The sequence below is a fragment of the Phoca vitulina genome, unplaced genomic scaffold (genome assembly GCF_004348235.1).
Source record: "Phoca vitulina isolate PV1807 unplaced genomic scaffold, GSC_HSeal_1.0 scaffold19, whole genome shotgun sequence".
NCBI lineage: Eukaryota > Metazoa > Chordata > Mammalia > Carnivora > Phocidae > Phoca > Phoca vitulina.
This window is the reverse complement of record NW_022589722.1, coordinates 34,104,857-34,115,508: the sequence shown is the minus strand read 5'-3', so window position 1 is coordinate 34,115,508 and position 10,652 is coordinate 34,104,857. Positions and strand designations below refer to the sequence as shown.

Here is a 10,652-nt window from a genome sequence, read left to right as displayed (position 1 = left end):
GGGGGGACTGGGTGGGGGCATGGGGGCGTGGGGCCAGGGGGGACTGGATGGGGGCACGGGGGTGTGGGGCCGGGGACACTCACAGCCGCAGCCACCAGGCTTCCAGGTGCTCCTCGTGCTCCTCCAGCAGACTGTGGCACTCGAAGTCGCTGCTCCCGCACAGGCTCTCGGTGATCTCCAGCAGGCGGACCTCACTGAAACACAAGCCCGTCAGCACTGCAAGGTGAGGAGGCAAGCCCAGGTGGTCAGCGTCCGTCCCACAGGGATATCCTGAGGCCCCACTTGGTGCTAGGTGGGAATGATGGTGGCACTTTGGTGCGGAACACATCAGCTGGGGACGAGCGCAGTTGGTACCACGGGGAGAATTAAATTCAGAGGGCGGTGGTCAGGGTGGCAAGGGAGACCCTGACGTGGGGTGCGACAGGCAGAGGGCTAACCCGACCTGCGGGGAAGCCAGCGACCCTTTACGTGGTGGGACTCAGTTCCCGCGTGCACCATTAAAAGACCACCCTGTCTGCCATGTGGAGAGTGGATATGGGGACAAGCGTGGAAGCAAAAGGCCATTTAGCGGCCAGAGTACAGATGACTGCACTGAAGGGACCCCGTGTGTGTCCCCGTCGTCAGTGTGGGTGACGGCATTCGCGGGGACATGTCAAGTGCCGAAGCTGGGCTGTCAGAGCAGGGGTGTGGCACCCACCTGAATTCATACTTGGACAGCGACTTTTCCTCCCAAGCCGTGTTCCCGCCGCCAAAGTTCTTCTTTGCAGTGTCCACCATTCCCTGCGGGGAGAGAGGGCGGGCACAGGGCTCAGCGCTGCTGCCCCCACCCACATCCCTGGTGGGAGCAACCCTAGTCCACCATGGGGGTGACTTGTGTCCACTGTGAGGACAAAGCCATTCATTGCCGGTGACCCCGGGTCCATCACCACGGTGACCTGGGGTCCATCCCTGGAGTGACTCGAGTCCATTATGGGATGGCCCTGAGTTCATGACCCCAGTCCATGGTGGGGTGACCCCGGTCCATTGCGGTGCGACGCCAGTCCATTGTGGGGAGACCCTGGGTTCATGACCCTGGTCCATTGTGGGGTGACCCTGATCCATGCCGAGTTTATCCTGGGTTCATGACCCCAGCCCATTGCAGGCAACCCTGGGTTCGTGACCCCGGTCCATGATGGGGTGACCCCGGTCCATCGCGGGGCGAACCTGGGTCCGTGACCCCGGCCCACTGTGGGCGACCCTGCGTTCGTGACCCTGGCCCGTGGCGGGGCGACCCCGGTCCATCGCGGGGCGACCCTGGGTCCGTGACCCCGGTCCATGGCGGGGCGGCCTCGGCCCCGCCGCCCCCCAGGCCGGCCCCCGCGCCCCGTCTCCGTGTCCCCCGTGGGGCGACCGGCCCACCTGGTTGAACTTGTCCACCAGCTCCCGGCAGCGCTTGCAGGGCGTCGCCTTCTTGGCGGCCTCACCAGGCGGCGGCAGCAACAGCAGCAGCAGCAGCCCCAGCGCGGACGGGGCCGGCGGGCGCATGGCGGGCCGAGGCGGGCAGCGTTGCGCAGGACGCAGCCGCGCGGGCAGAGCCGAGGGGCAGCGGGAACCGGCCGAGCGCTCGGCCTCTGCGGCCGCCCACCGCTCCGCGGTGCGGGCAGTTCCCGGGGCTACTTGACGGCGCCGGGCGGGATTCCGCCCACCGCCAGCCCTCGCGCCGCTATTGGTCCGTGGGACCCACCCCGTCCTCATGTGGCCCAATCCGGGCTCGCCACGAGAAGCGACCAATAGGAAGGCCCCGGGTCAGCGCCCAGCCGGGAGGGGTGGGGACGGGGGCGTGGAGATTGGAGCCGGCTCCCCGCGCGCTCCGCCCGCGGCGGCCATCTTTACTCCGGGCAGGGAGGGCGCCCCGCCGCGACGGTAACTAGGCTTAGGGGGCCATGTTAGGTTTGGGCAAGGGCCTCTCGTCGATTCTCGGCTTCCGTCGCTCCGCTTCCGGCCGCGAGCAGTCGTAGGGGCCGTGCTTCGAGGGACGACGTCGCGGGCTGGCGAGGTCAGCGCGCCCTACCGCGGCCGGGGCTCTCGGGGCTGTCGGGGAGGGCGGCGGGGACCCCGAGCGGGCGGAGCGTCGCCGCCGGCCCGAGGCGGCTGGCGCGGGAACCCGGGTTTGAATGAGGAGAGCCACGACGAGCGTGGGCCGTGGTCGTCTCTGGCCTCGAGCTGCCGCTCTTGTCTCCAGCCTGGGGGTCGTCCGTGTCGGTAGAGCCCTTCGCCGCGAGCTGGCGGGACAGGAGGGCCCTCGCAGGTCGCCTCCTCCGCCGAGAGCGGGCCTGTGTGCCCCTGCGGGGCAGGGACTCGGCGTTGTTCCCTCTCGGTCTCCGGCCCCGCGCGGCGCCGCACCTGCTTTCTGCACCTGCTTTCTGCACCTGCTCCCGCCCTGCCTTCCCGGGCGCTGGGCCCGCGCTCCGGCTCGGCCTGGGCGCTGCGGGGGCCGTCCACGTAGGCGGCGCGCCTGTGGCTTCTGCCCTCGGCCTCCTGCGGGACAGCGGCAGCCGGGTTGGGCGCCGGCCGTCCGCACCCCGCAGCTTGCGAGCTGACGCTATGCGTTTTCCTGCAGGGGAGCGGCCTCGGGGCGGCGGCACGGGTGGGGGCGGGGCAGGCCTGGTCTCAGCTGCCCCGGGACAGCGGTGGGCCCGCGACGCGCGGCCAAGCAGCATTCTCCGGCAGCGTCTCAGCAGCTGGGGTGTGGGTGCCTCCGGCTTCTTTCAGCTTTCCCCCTCGTAACAGTAAGGGGAGCCGAGAGTACCCTGCGAGCGTCCGGGGGTCTCCTTGGCTTTGCTGGAAAGGACAGCACGAACGCGTTTTTAATGAAACCGCAGCTGCTGTGATGAGATCCACGTGTAAGAGTTCTGCTGGATTTCCTCTTCACGTGGTTCGTCGCGCCCTGTGCGCGCCAGGCTCCGCGGAGAGAACAGCGCCGGCCGCATTCACGCTTGGCTCCTATGATGGCCGAGTCCCTGCTCCTTGGGGAGGGGGCACAGAAGTCCCACCTCAAGCAGCTTACGCTTTAGAAAGGCGGGGGGACAAGCTGGTAACACCTCTGTCCCTCCGTGGTTTTTATATCTGGGAAGAAAGGAATTGCATGCTGTCTTGGTAATTCTTTTTATTAAAGCCCCTTTCCCCTCCTGCCCCCACCTCACCAGCACCTTGAGCAGGACTCCTGCTCCTACTCCATAGACTTTCCTTCCCTTGTGGATCCCCCAGTTGCCGTCTCTGGCGACCACAGACTTCATAAATCTCCCTCCAGTAAAAGGTAGTGAGCACGGTGGCTCTCTCCTTTTGTTTCTGATCCTTCTGGTTTTGATCAAATTTTATTTGATCAAATAAAATCATGTTTTAAGAGAAGCCAGAAACTTGAAGAACAGCTTGTCATCTTGCCTCCCGACAAGTTGAAAACTGTGTGTCTCCCGGGAAGCCTGGTACCATAGGCTCCTCCCGGCACTGCCCTGTTGGGATTTTGGTGACCCACCGCAGGCACACCTGTCTGAACACCTCGAGGACACGCTCATGTTTTTGCCACCTACGTATTCATGTTCACAACGCGAGGTGCCACGTGGCTCCCAGGGTGAGGGGCAGGACACAGCAGGGCGGGCGTCCACAGCTCCTGTCCCGCTGTACTTGGATGCAGGGGCTTCGCTGGCTGCCCTGAGCCCTGCGTCCCGCCTCCTGCCCTCCTGTGGCTGCCCCTCTGTGGTCCTCCAGATGCATCCCTCCCGCCCCACAGCCTCCTGTCCCCGGTCTCTCTGCCCAGACCACGGGGACCTACTCTCTTGCCAGATTTGAGCCTCTCGAGAGCAGGGGCCACCCTGCTGCCCTCCAGAGGCTGGGCCAGCCCCAGGCCCGCTGCCTGGAGGACCAACTCAGTCCTGCAAATAAAGCCTTTCTCCCTGGAAATATCTGCACACAGCTCAGAGCGTGAGGTAGCTGGTTAAGACGTAAAAGGCGCTCAAGCATGATTTTTCTTTGAACTTTCTTTTTTGATGTGTTCAGATCTATGAATGTTAACGACAGTAGTTTGTTTATTTTTAAAGATTTTATTTATTTGACAGAGAGAGACACAGCGAGAGAGGGAACGCAAGCAGGGGGAGTGGGAGAGGGAGAAGCAGGCTCCCCGCAGAGCAGGGCGCCCGGTGCAGGGCTCGATCCCAGGACCCTGGGATCATGACCTGAGCCGAAGGCAGACGCCCAACGACTGAGCCACCCAGGCGCCCCCACAACAGTAGTATAAAGAGTTCACACACACCCTTCACCCAGACCCCCAGGTGTTAACTCACGGGGGACTTTTGAAACCTGGGAATCTGCGTTTTCGTCTTCTCCCCAGGCTCACAGAGCCACACTGTTGATGACCGCTGAAGGCCCGGGAGGCGGGAGAGCGCGATGGCTGGGAAGAGGCCGTCGGGCGCGGGCAGGCAGCGCCGGCTGCTGGGGCTGCTGCTGGCTGCAGCCGCCATCCACCTCATCACCTGCCCCTATGCCAAAGTGGAGGAGAGCTTCAACCTGCAGGCCATGCATGACCTGCTTTACCACCGGCTGGACGTGGACAAGGTGAGCCCCTGCGTCCAAGACCATGCAGCGTCCCCACGCGGGCGCCCACTGACCTTCTGTTCTCCCTGCAGTATGACCATCTCGAGTTCCCCGGAGTGGTCCCCAGGACGTTCCTTGGGCCCCTGGCCGTGGCGGTGCTCTCCAGCCCTGCGGTCTATGTGCTGTCCCTGCTGGAAGTATCCAAGTTTTATTCTCAGCTAGTAGGTAAGGGGGTCTTCAGATGAGGACGGAAGGAAGAACCGTGGTGTGGTCAGGGGATTTCAGGGAGCCCGGTGGAGGCTCCCTCCTTCAGGAGTGTCCTTCCGTTGGAAGCTTGGCCATCTGTGGCCACTCACCATGGTGGTCTGGAGCACGAGGGCAGCTCAGACATCGGCCCTTTCTGGGGCATGAGCTGGGACAGCTAACTGAGCGCCTCTCACTTCTGCTCTCGGGTCCGTGAAGTGAGGGTGCCAGCCCTTCCTCCCCAGGCGGGAGATGCAGTGGGCTCGTGGCGCGTCCCGCGGTGCTGCACCCCCCTGCCGAGGAGCAACCAGCCTCGCCGTTGCTGCATCCGTCTGCATCCGTCTGCATCCGAGGCCTCCCTTCCCCCACCCGGAGGTCACCGTTGATAGGGCTTTGTGCAGATCGGTCTGGATCTTTTTGTGTGCCCACGTGCATAACTTTCAAAACCAAATTTAGAACGTTCTGTACATATTGCCCCACAACCTCATCGTTGAGCCAACAATCACCATTTTTCCGTTTTAGTACGTTTTTATCGTGTCTGTACCCGGACGTTATTTAGGTTTCCCCAATGAACTCAAACACACTCTGCAGCTAGCTGTCTGCCTGTACGTAGACTCCCGGAAATCCGCCACCCCGGGGGGGCAGCTAAACTAGCTGTGCTGGTTTTGTGGGGTCCAGGGAGCCCCGGACGGAAGAGCCAGCGCCACGTCTGAGCATCAGGCTCTCAGCACGTGTGGCCCTGGAGGTGTCACGTCACCTCCAGGGTGCTGGGCCGGTCACACTGACCTCTGGACACTGCCTGCCCTGCCCAGTGGCCGTGTCCCCCAGAGCCCGCCTGCCCCAGGCCACGCGGTCACAGCGAAGCTGTAGGGTCGAGGTGCCAGGGTCCAGGCTGTCCGTTCCCCACGGCCCGTCTGTTTTCAGTAGCAGAGTCGATGCCCCTCTTTTGAGGTGGTTTTATTGTCACCTGGTCATTAACTCATCGTCACCAGTAACCTGTCGGGATCCCTTTCCCCGCGCCTGTCGCTGCCGGCCACACACATTGCCGTGTTTGTTTAGTCAGGGCTGTCCTTGGACTCGGCGTCATCTTCGGACTCTGGACTTTACAAAAAGAAGTGAGGCGGCAGTTTGGGGCCACGGTGGCCACCATGTTCTGCTGGGTGACAGCCACGCAGTTCCACCTGATGTTCTACTGCACGCGGACGCTCCCCAACGTGCTGGCCCTGCCTGTGGGTAGGTAGTTGCTGAGCCACGCGGGTCACTGGGCGCACCGGCCAGGTGAAGGGGTGTCCGTCCAGGGTGCGTCTGCCTGACGAAAGCTGCTTCCTGCTGGGCATCTCGGAAATGCCCGGTGACAAGATAGCCTGTGACGAGAAGCAGGGCCTCGGTGCTGGATGGAGGTGCACTTTCCAGCGAGAGGCCGTTTGGGAGGGCTCCCCTAGCCTGCGGACAGTGAGTGCTGGATGGAGAGAAGCTGCCTGCGCGGCAGACGGGCAGCTCTGTCCAGGTGTCCTGGGGGTGACCCAGGCAGATGGGAGAATGGCCGTACCCTGGGAGCCATGAGGAGACCGAGAGCCGGTGGGATGGGAGGCTGTGGATGGCGTGGGTCTGGGGGTCTGTGCCGGTCAGAGCAGAGGCACGGCCGGGACCTCCCCATGCCGTGGGAGGGGACCCCTGTGGGGTGTGGTGGGGAAGGTGGCAGGCAGGCGCCATTCCGAAGGAACCCCCGTGGAGCCAGCAGGACAGGCTGCGTGCCTGGAGGGAGGCCAGCGAGGCTAGCGCCGGGGCGTGTGCAGCCAGGGGCGTGGGGTTGCTAGGACGCAGGTTGCGGGACGCAGGAATCTGGGGTCCGGGTGCAGTCGGGCCCGCAGAAGTGGCCCCAGGCCGAGTGATGGGGCAGGCTCCGTGGCTGGAGCCCGGGCCCAGTGTCAGCAGATCTGGGTCTGAATGGCGTTGGCTGTCTTCTGGAGGGTTCTGTGTGGCTTCCACGATGGGGAAGTCAATCGGCCTGCCCCCGGCACCCCATGTCTTGCAGTGCTGCTGGCCCTCACGGCCTGGCTGCAGCTGAAGTGGGCCCGCTTCACCCGGCTCTCGGCCTTCGCCATCCTCGTGCTCAGGGCCGAGCTGAGCCTGTTCCTGGGCCTGGTGCTGCTGACACTGCTCTGCACCCGGAGGCTCTCCGTGGCAAAGGCCCTGCGCTGCGCCGTGCCGGCCGGGGCCCTCTGCTTAGGTGAGTGGGGTCGCCGGAGCTGTTTTCACCGGAAGCTCTGCTTTGTCTGGTTTTAGGAAGATGAAGAGAAATTCAGGAGAGAGGCTTTTTAAACGAAATCACCTTAGTTTTCAGCAGCATTACGTCTTCACGCGGCTCCCCTTGCGGTTCTGCCCAAGCTTCCCCGAGAGGCCCTTTCGCCTCTGCCCGGGGCTCTCTCCCCAGACTCTCCCCCTTGTCCGGGCCGGGAGGGGACGGCTGGGCCCCGCACCTGGCTCACCAGGGGAGCCGACGTCCCAATGCGTGGGCTGCTCCCCGTGAAGCGTGGCTCGTGGCCTCTGCACCAGCGTGGCTGCCTCGCGGGACGTCGACCCGTGGCTGGGGACTCTGGGCTGCTGTTTGCACCGCCGTGGTGAAGTCCGAGCTGCTCACGTGGCCGTGTTCTTTCCTGAGGGTCTCCTTCGTCTTACCAGGACTGACGGTCGCCGTGGACTCCTATTTTTGGCGATGTCTCGTGTGGCCGGAGGGAAAGGTGCTTTGGTACAACACCATCCTGAACAAAAGTTCCAACTGGGGAGTATCCTTCAAGTGTGTTTGTAGGTCAGGCCGTGGGGCAGGGCAGCCGGCGCCCCTGGCCTCACTCGGGACGCGGCGGGAGCTGCCCTCCCCGCTGTGGAAACGCCGCCTTGCCTCTGGACGCTCAGTTTGTCCCTGAGCGTTCGGGATCATCTCTGACGGTGACTCACAACGGTTTGTTGCGGAGTACGCAAGCACATGCACGGTGGGGACTATAGCGTGACGAGCCCCCAGCGCACCCGTCACCCTGGGACAGGCCGTGCTGCCGTGTGGAGCGGGGGCGGGGGGACGGGATGGGGAGAGGCCGGGGAGGGGGTCCCCGGGGGCTGTCCGCCGTGCCGCCCCGCTCCGTGTGGACAGGTGGCTCGCCGGCGTGTGGCCTCCTTAACCGTCCCACCCGAGACCTCCCCGCTGCTGTGGTATTTCTACTCGGCCCTGCCCCGCGGCCTGGGCTGCAGCCTGCTCTTCGTGCCCCTGGGCGCCGTGGACAGGAGGGCCCTGGTGCTGCTGCCGCCCTCGCTGGGCTTCGTGGCCCTGTACTCGCTGCTCCCGCACAAGGAGCTGCGGTTCGTCATCTACACCTTCCCCGTGCTCAACATCGTGGCCGCCAGGGGCTGCGCCTGCCTGTGAGTCCGCTGCGTCCACGGCCGTGCCACACGCACTCGCCGTCACGCGGGGCAGGCGCTGGGTGAACAGACGTGTCCCAGTGGGCGCCTGTGTTGAGGGAGGGCAGCAAGGTCAGGATGGGCCAGCCTCAGGCCACCGACGGTCTGTGATCAGTCGGGCCTGTCTCCACACGGCTGTGCACACCGTCCAGGGCCCGGCCGCCCGGGGAGGACCCTCACGGGGTAGCCAGTGCACAGGGCGGCCAGGCAGGCTTCGGTCAGGTGGGTAGTCTCCGGGGCTGACTTCTCGGAGGGACAGGCCCTGCGTGGCAGGGTGTTTGTCCAGGCAGATGACAGGCCAGAGGAAGGGGGAAGGGCGGGGGAGTGCTGTTGGCCCCAGGGCTTGGGGCATGAGATGGTGTGGGGGTTACTGAAGGAGGGAGACGGCCCAGCGCAGACGAAGGGCCCCCAGAGAGGGTGCCCGGGCTGCAGGCAGAGTCCCACGGGGCTGAGGCAGGACGGTCACTGCCCATGGCGGGAGCTGACAGCTCAGCAGCACCTGACCCGAGTGCAGGCCTCATCCATCCTGTGCTCACCGTGGGCCAGCAGACCGTAGAGGACCAGGCAGAGAGCACCCTGTCTGTGGGGCCTCGTGGTCTCTGTTGGAGCTCCCAGGGCAGCGGCAGCCCTGCCTGTCCCCTTTGCTTACAAACCGGGCAGCGCCCAGCATGTGTCTGTCCCCTGAGCCTGATCCTAAGCAGTAACCCGAATGTTTGGAAACATCATATAAATTTTAAATCGGCATCTGGGTGGAATGACGCGGAGGAAATTTTCGAGGTGGTATTTACTCACTTTCTCTAATAGTCTGTGCATCTACGTGGTGATCAGTGCTCGCTGTGATCACGGTGGACGGGAGCTGTTTTTGCCGCAGTGTCTTCTGAGATGTGCTGTTCTCTTTCCAGGCTGAACAATTATAAGAAGTCTTGGCTGTATAAAGTGGGGTCCCTCCTTGTGATAGGACACCTTGTGGTGAATGCCACATACTCGGCCACAGCCCTGTATGTGTCCCACTTCAACTATCCTGGCGGTGTGGCCATGAGGAAACTGCATGAGTTGGTGTCCCCTGGGACAGGTGGGCGCTGGTGTCCCCGGGGCAGGTGGGCGCTGGTGTCCCTGGGGCAGGGGCGCTGGGGGCCGTGCTGGGACCTGCAGCTGGGCCAGAGGCAGGCCACTCGCAGTTGTCACCAAGCCCGTGGCTGTCCGCAGATGTCGTTCTGCACATCGACGTCGCTGCCGCACAGACCGGCGTGTCTCGGTTTCTGGAGCTCAACAGCGCCTGGAGGTATGTGCCCCCCGTGTTGTGGCTGCAGATGAGGCGCTCCTCCCAGAGGCGGGGCGTGGGCTCCCTGGGGGCCACAGGTGCACAGCCACCCTCTGATCTTGCAGGTACGAGAAGAGGGAGGACGTGCAGCCCGGGTCGGGGCATATGCTGGCTTACACGCACCTGCTCATGGAGGCCGCCCCTGCGCACCTGGCCCTCTACAGGGACACACACCGGGTCCTGGCCGGCATCGCAGGCACCACCGGGGTGAGTCTGAACCTGACCACACTGCCCCCCCTTGACGTCAACCTAAAGACAAAGCTGGTGCTTCTGGAGAGACTCCGTGGGCCTTCCTGAGAAGGGGCCAGTGTCCTTCCGAGGACATCGGAGCTCCGTCAGCATCCCGGCAGATGAGACGGTACGAGAAACAACGGAACCACGGACGTGCCCCCGATGCAGGCCTGAGGGAAGAGGCCCAGCTCTTCCACGGCCACCCCGGACCACGCACGGTTAGAGCAGCGGGGACGGCAGGCCTTGCCCCAGGCCTCGGCTGCTGGCCCTGGGCCTCTCGGAGCACCCGAGGGAGCGCCCCCTTCGGGGCAGAGCATGGGAGTCTTTGTGACGGTGGACAGTGGGAACCTCGGCGCCTGCTGACCGCGACCCCCGCCCCCGCCCGAGCTGCCGGGCGAGTCCTTCGTGGGCACAGGCACGCCCTTTCCGTCTCAGACAAAACTCTGGGGAAGTCACAGGAACAAGAATAAAGATTTAAATGTTTCCTTATTAGAGATCTCATGATAAGTGGTATTTCCAGACACTACCTTCCCAGAGGTTGGGTTTTAAGTGATAATTTTGATACTTTCACACTTTAGTGAACAAGCACGTAGTATTTACGAAGTACCTGAAACACATCTAATACCACGAGGCACTGAGGACAATACAGGGAAAGGGTGCTACTGCACACGCACACGGACCAGAGCACGCACGCCACGCGTGTGCTAATACCGCGCACGTGCACATGCACCACGCATAGGCGCCACGCACACACCACTCCCACGCATAAAGAGGGGCTGCTTTTTCTGAGCCATTTGAGAGCGTTGCCTGTGGCGTGGCCTTGGCCACTGAGCGCCTCGCT

At 63.8% G+C, this 10,652-nt stretch overlaps 3 protein-coding genes across 4 annotated transcripts in view; 1 reads left to right on the top strand and 2 right to left on the bottom strand.

Annotated features, from left to right (window-relative positions):
- Nucleotides 1-1,624, bottom strand: part of CRELD2 (cysteine rich with EGF like domains 2) — an 8,931-nt gene extending 7,307 nt beyond the window's left edge. Inside the window, exons 1-3 of the mRNA XM_032416881.1 lie at nt 1,399-1,624; nt 698-780; nt 84-194 (exon numbers count right to left, since the gene is read on the bottom strand). Coding sequence (XP_032272772.1) covers nt 84-194; nt 698-780; nt 1,399-1,524 — 320 coding nt within the window. The 5' untranslated portion in view covers nt 1,525-1,624. The remainder of the gene's footprint in view (nt 1-83; nt 195-697; nt 781-1,398) is intronic.
- A 175-nt stretch (nt 1,625-1,799) lies between these two features.
- ALG12 (ALG12 alpha-1,6-mannosyltransferase) lies at nt 1,800-10,300 on the top strand. Of its 2 annotated transcripts, none has more exons than XM_032416759.1 (10): nt 1,800-2,035; nt 4,364-4,587; nt 4,659-4,791; nt 5,869-6,042; nt 6,845-7,039; nt 7,492-7,595; nt 7,997-8,220; nt 9,162-9,331; nt 9,466-9,541; nt 9,646-10,300. In XM_032416759.1, the coding sequence occupies exons 2-10, from the start codon at nt 4,420-4,422 to the stop codon at nt 9,875-9,877; spliced, it is 1,476 nt and encodes a 491-aa protein (XP_032272650.1). In that variant the 5' UTR covers nt 1,800-2,035; nt 4,364-4,419; the 3' UTR covers nt 9,878-10,300. The 2 variants fall into 2 exon arrangements, with proteins under 2 accessions (XP_032272650.1, XP_032272651.1); XM_032416760.1 differs by lacking the exon at nt 1,800-2,035 and adding an exon at nt 2,563-3,135.
- On the bottom strand, nt 2,037-2,705 carry LOC116640120 (vasodilator-stimulated phosphoprotein-like). Its single transcript, XM_032416926.1, has one exon. The coding sequence runs from the start codon at nt 2,697-2,699 to the stop codon at nt 2,037-2,039; it is 663 nt and encodes a 220-aa protein (XP_032272817.1). The 5' UTR covers nt 2,700-2,705.
- Nucleotides 10,301-10,652: the final 352 nt, after the last annotated feature.

Bases quoted from the DNA above. Each gene is read 5' to 3' on its own strand.
- ALG12 (XM_032416759.1), top strand. From the start codon at position 4,420: ATGGCTGGGAAGAGGCCGTCGGGCGCGGGCAGGCAGCGCCGGCTGCTG. The intron at 4,792-5,868 runs GTAAGGGGGTCT...GTGTTTGTTTAG, and splicing joins GTTTTATTCTCAGCTAGTAG to TCAGGGCTGTCCTTGGACTC. The intron at 9,542-9,645 runs GTATGTGCCCCC...CTGATCTTGCAG, and splicing joins GAGCTCAACAGCGCCTGGAG to GTACGAGAAGAGGGAGGACG.
- LOC116640120 (XM_032416926.1), bottom strand. From the start codon at position 2,699: ATGCTGCTTGGCCGCGCGTCGCGGGCCCACCGCTGTCCCGGGGCAGCT.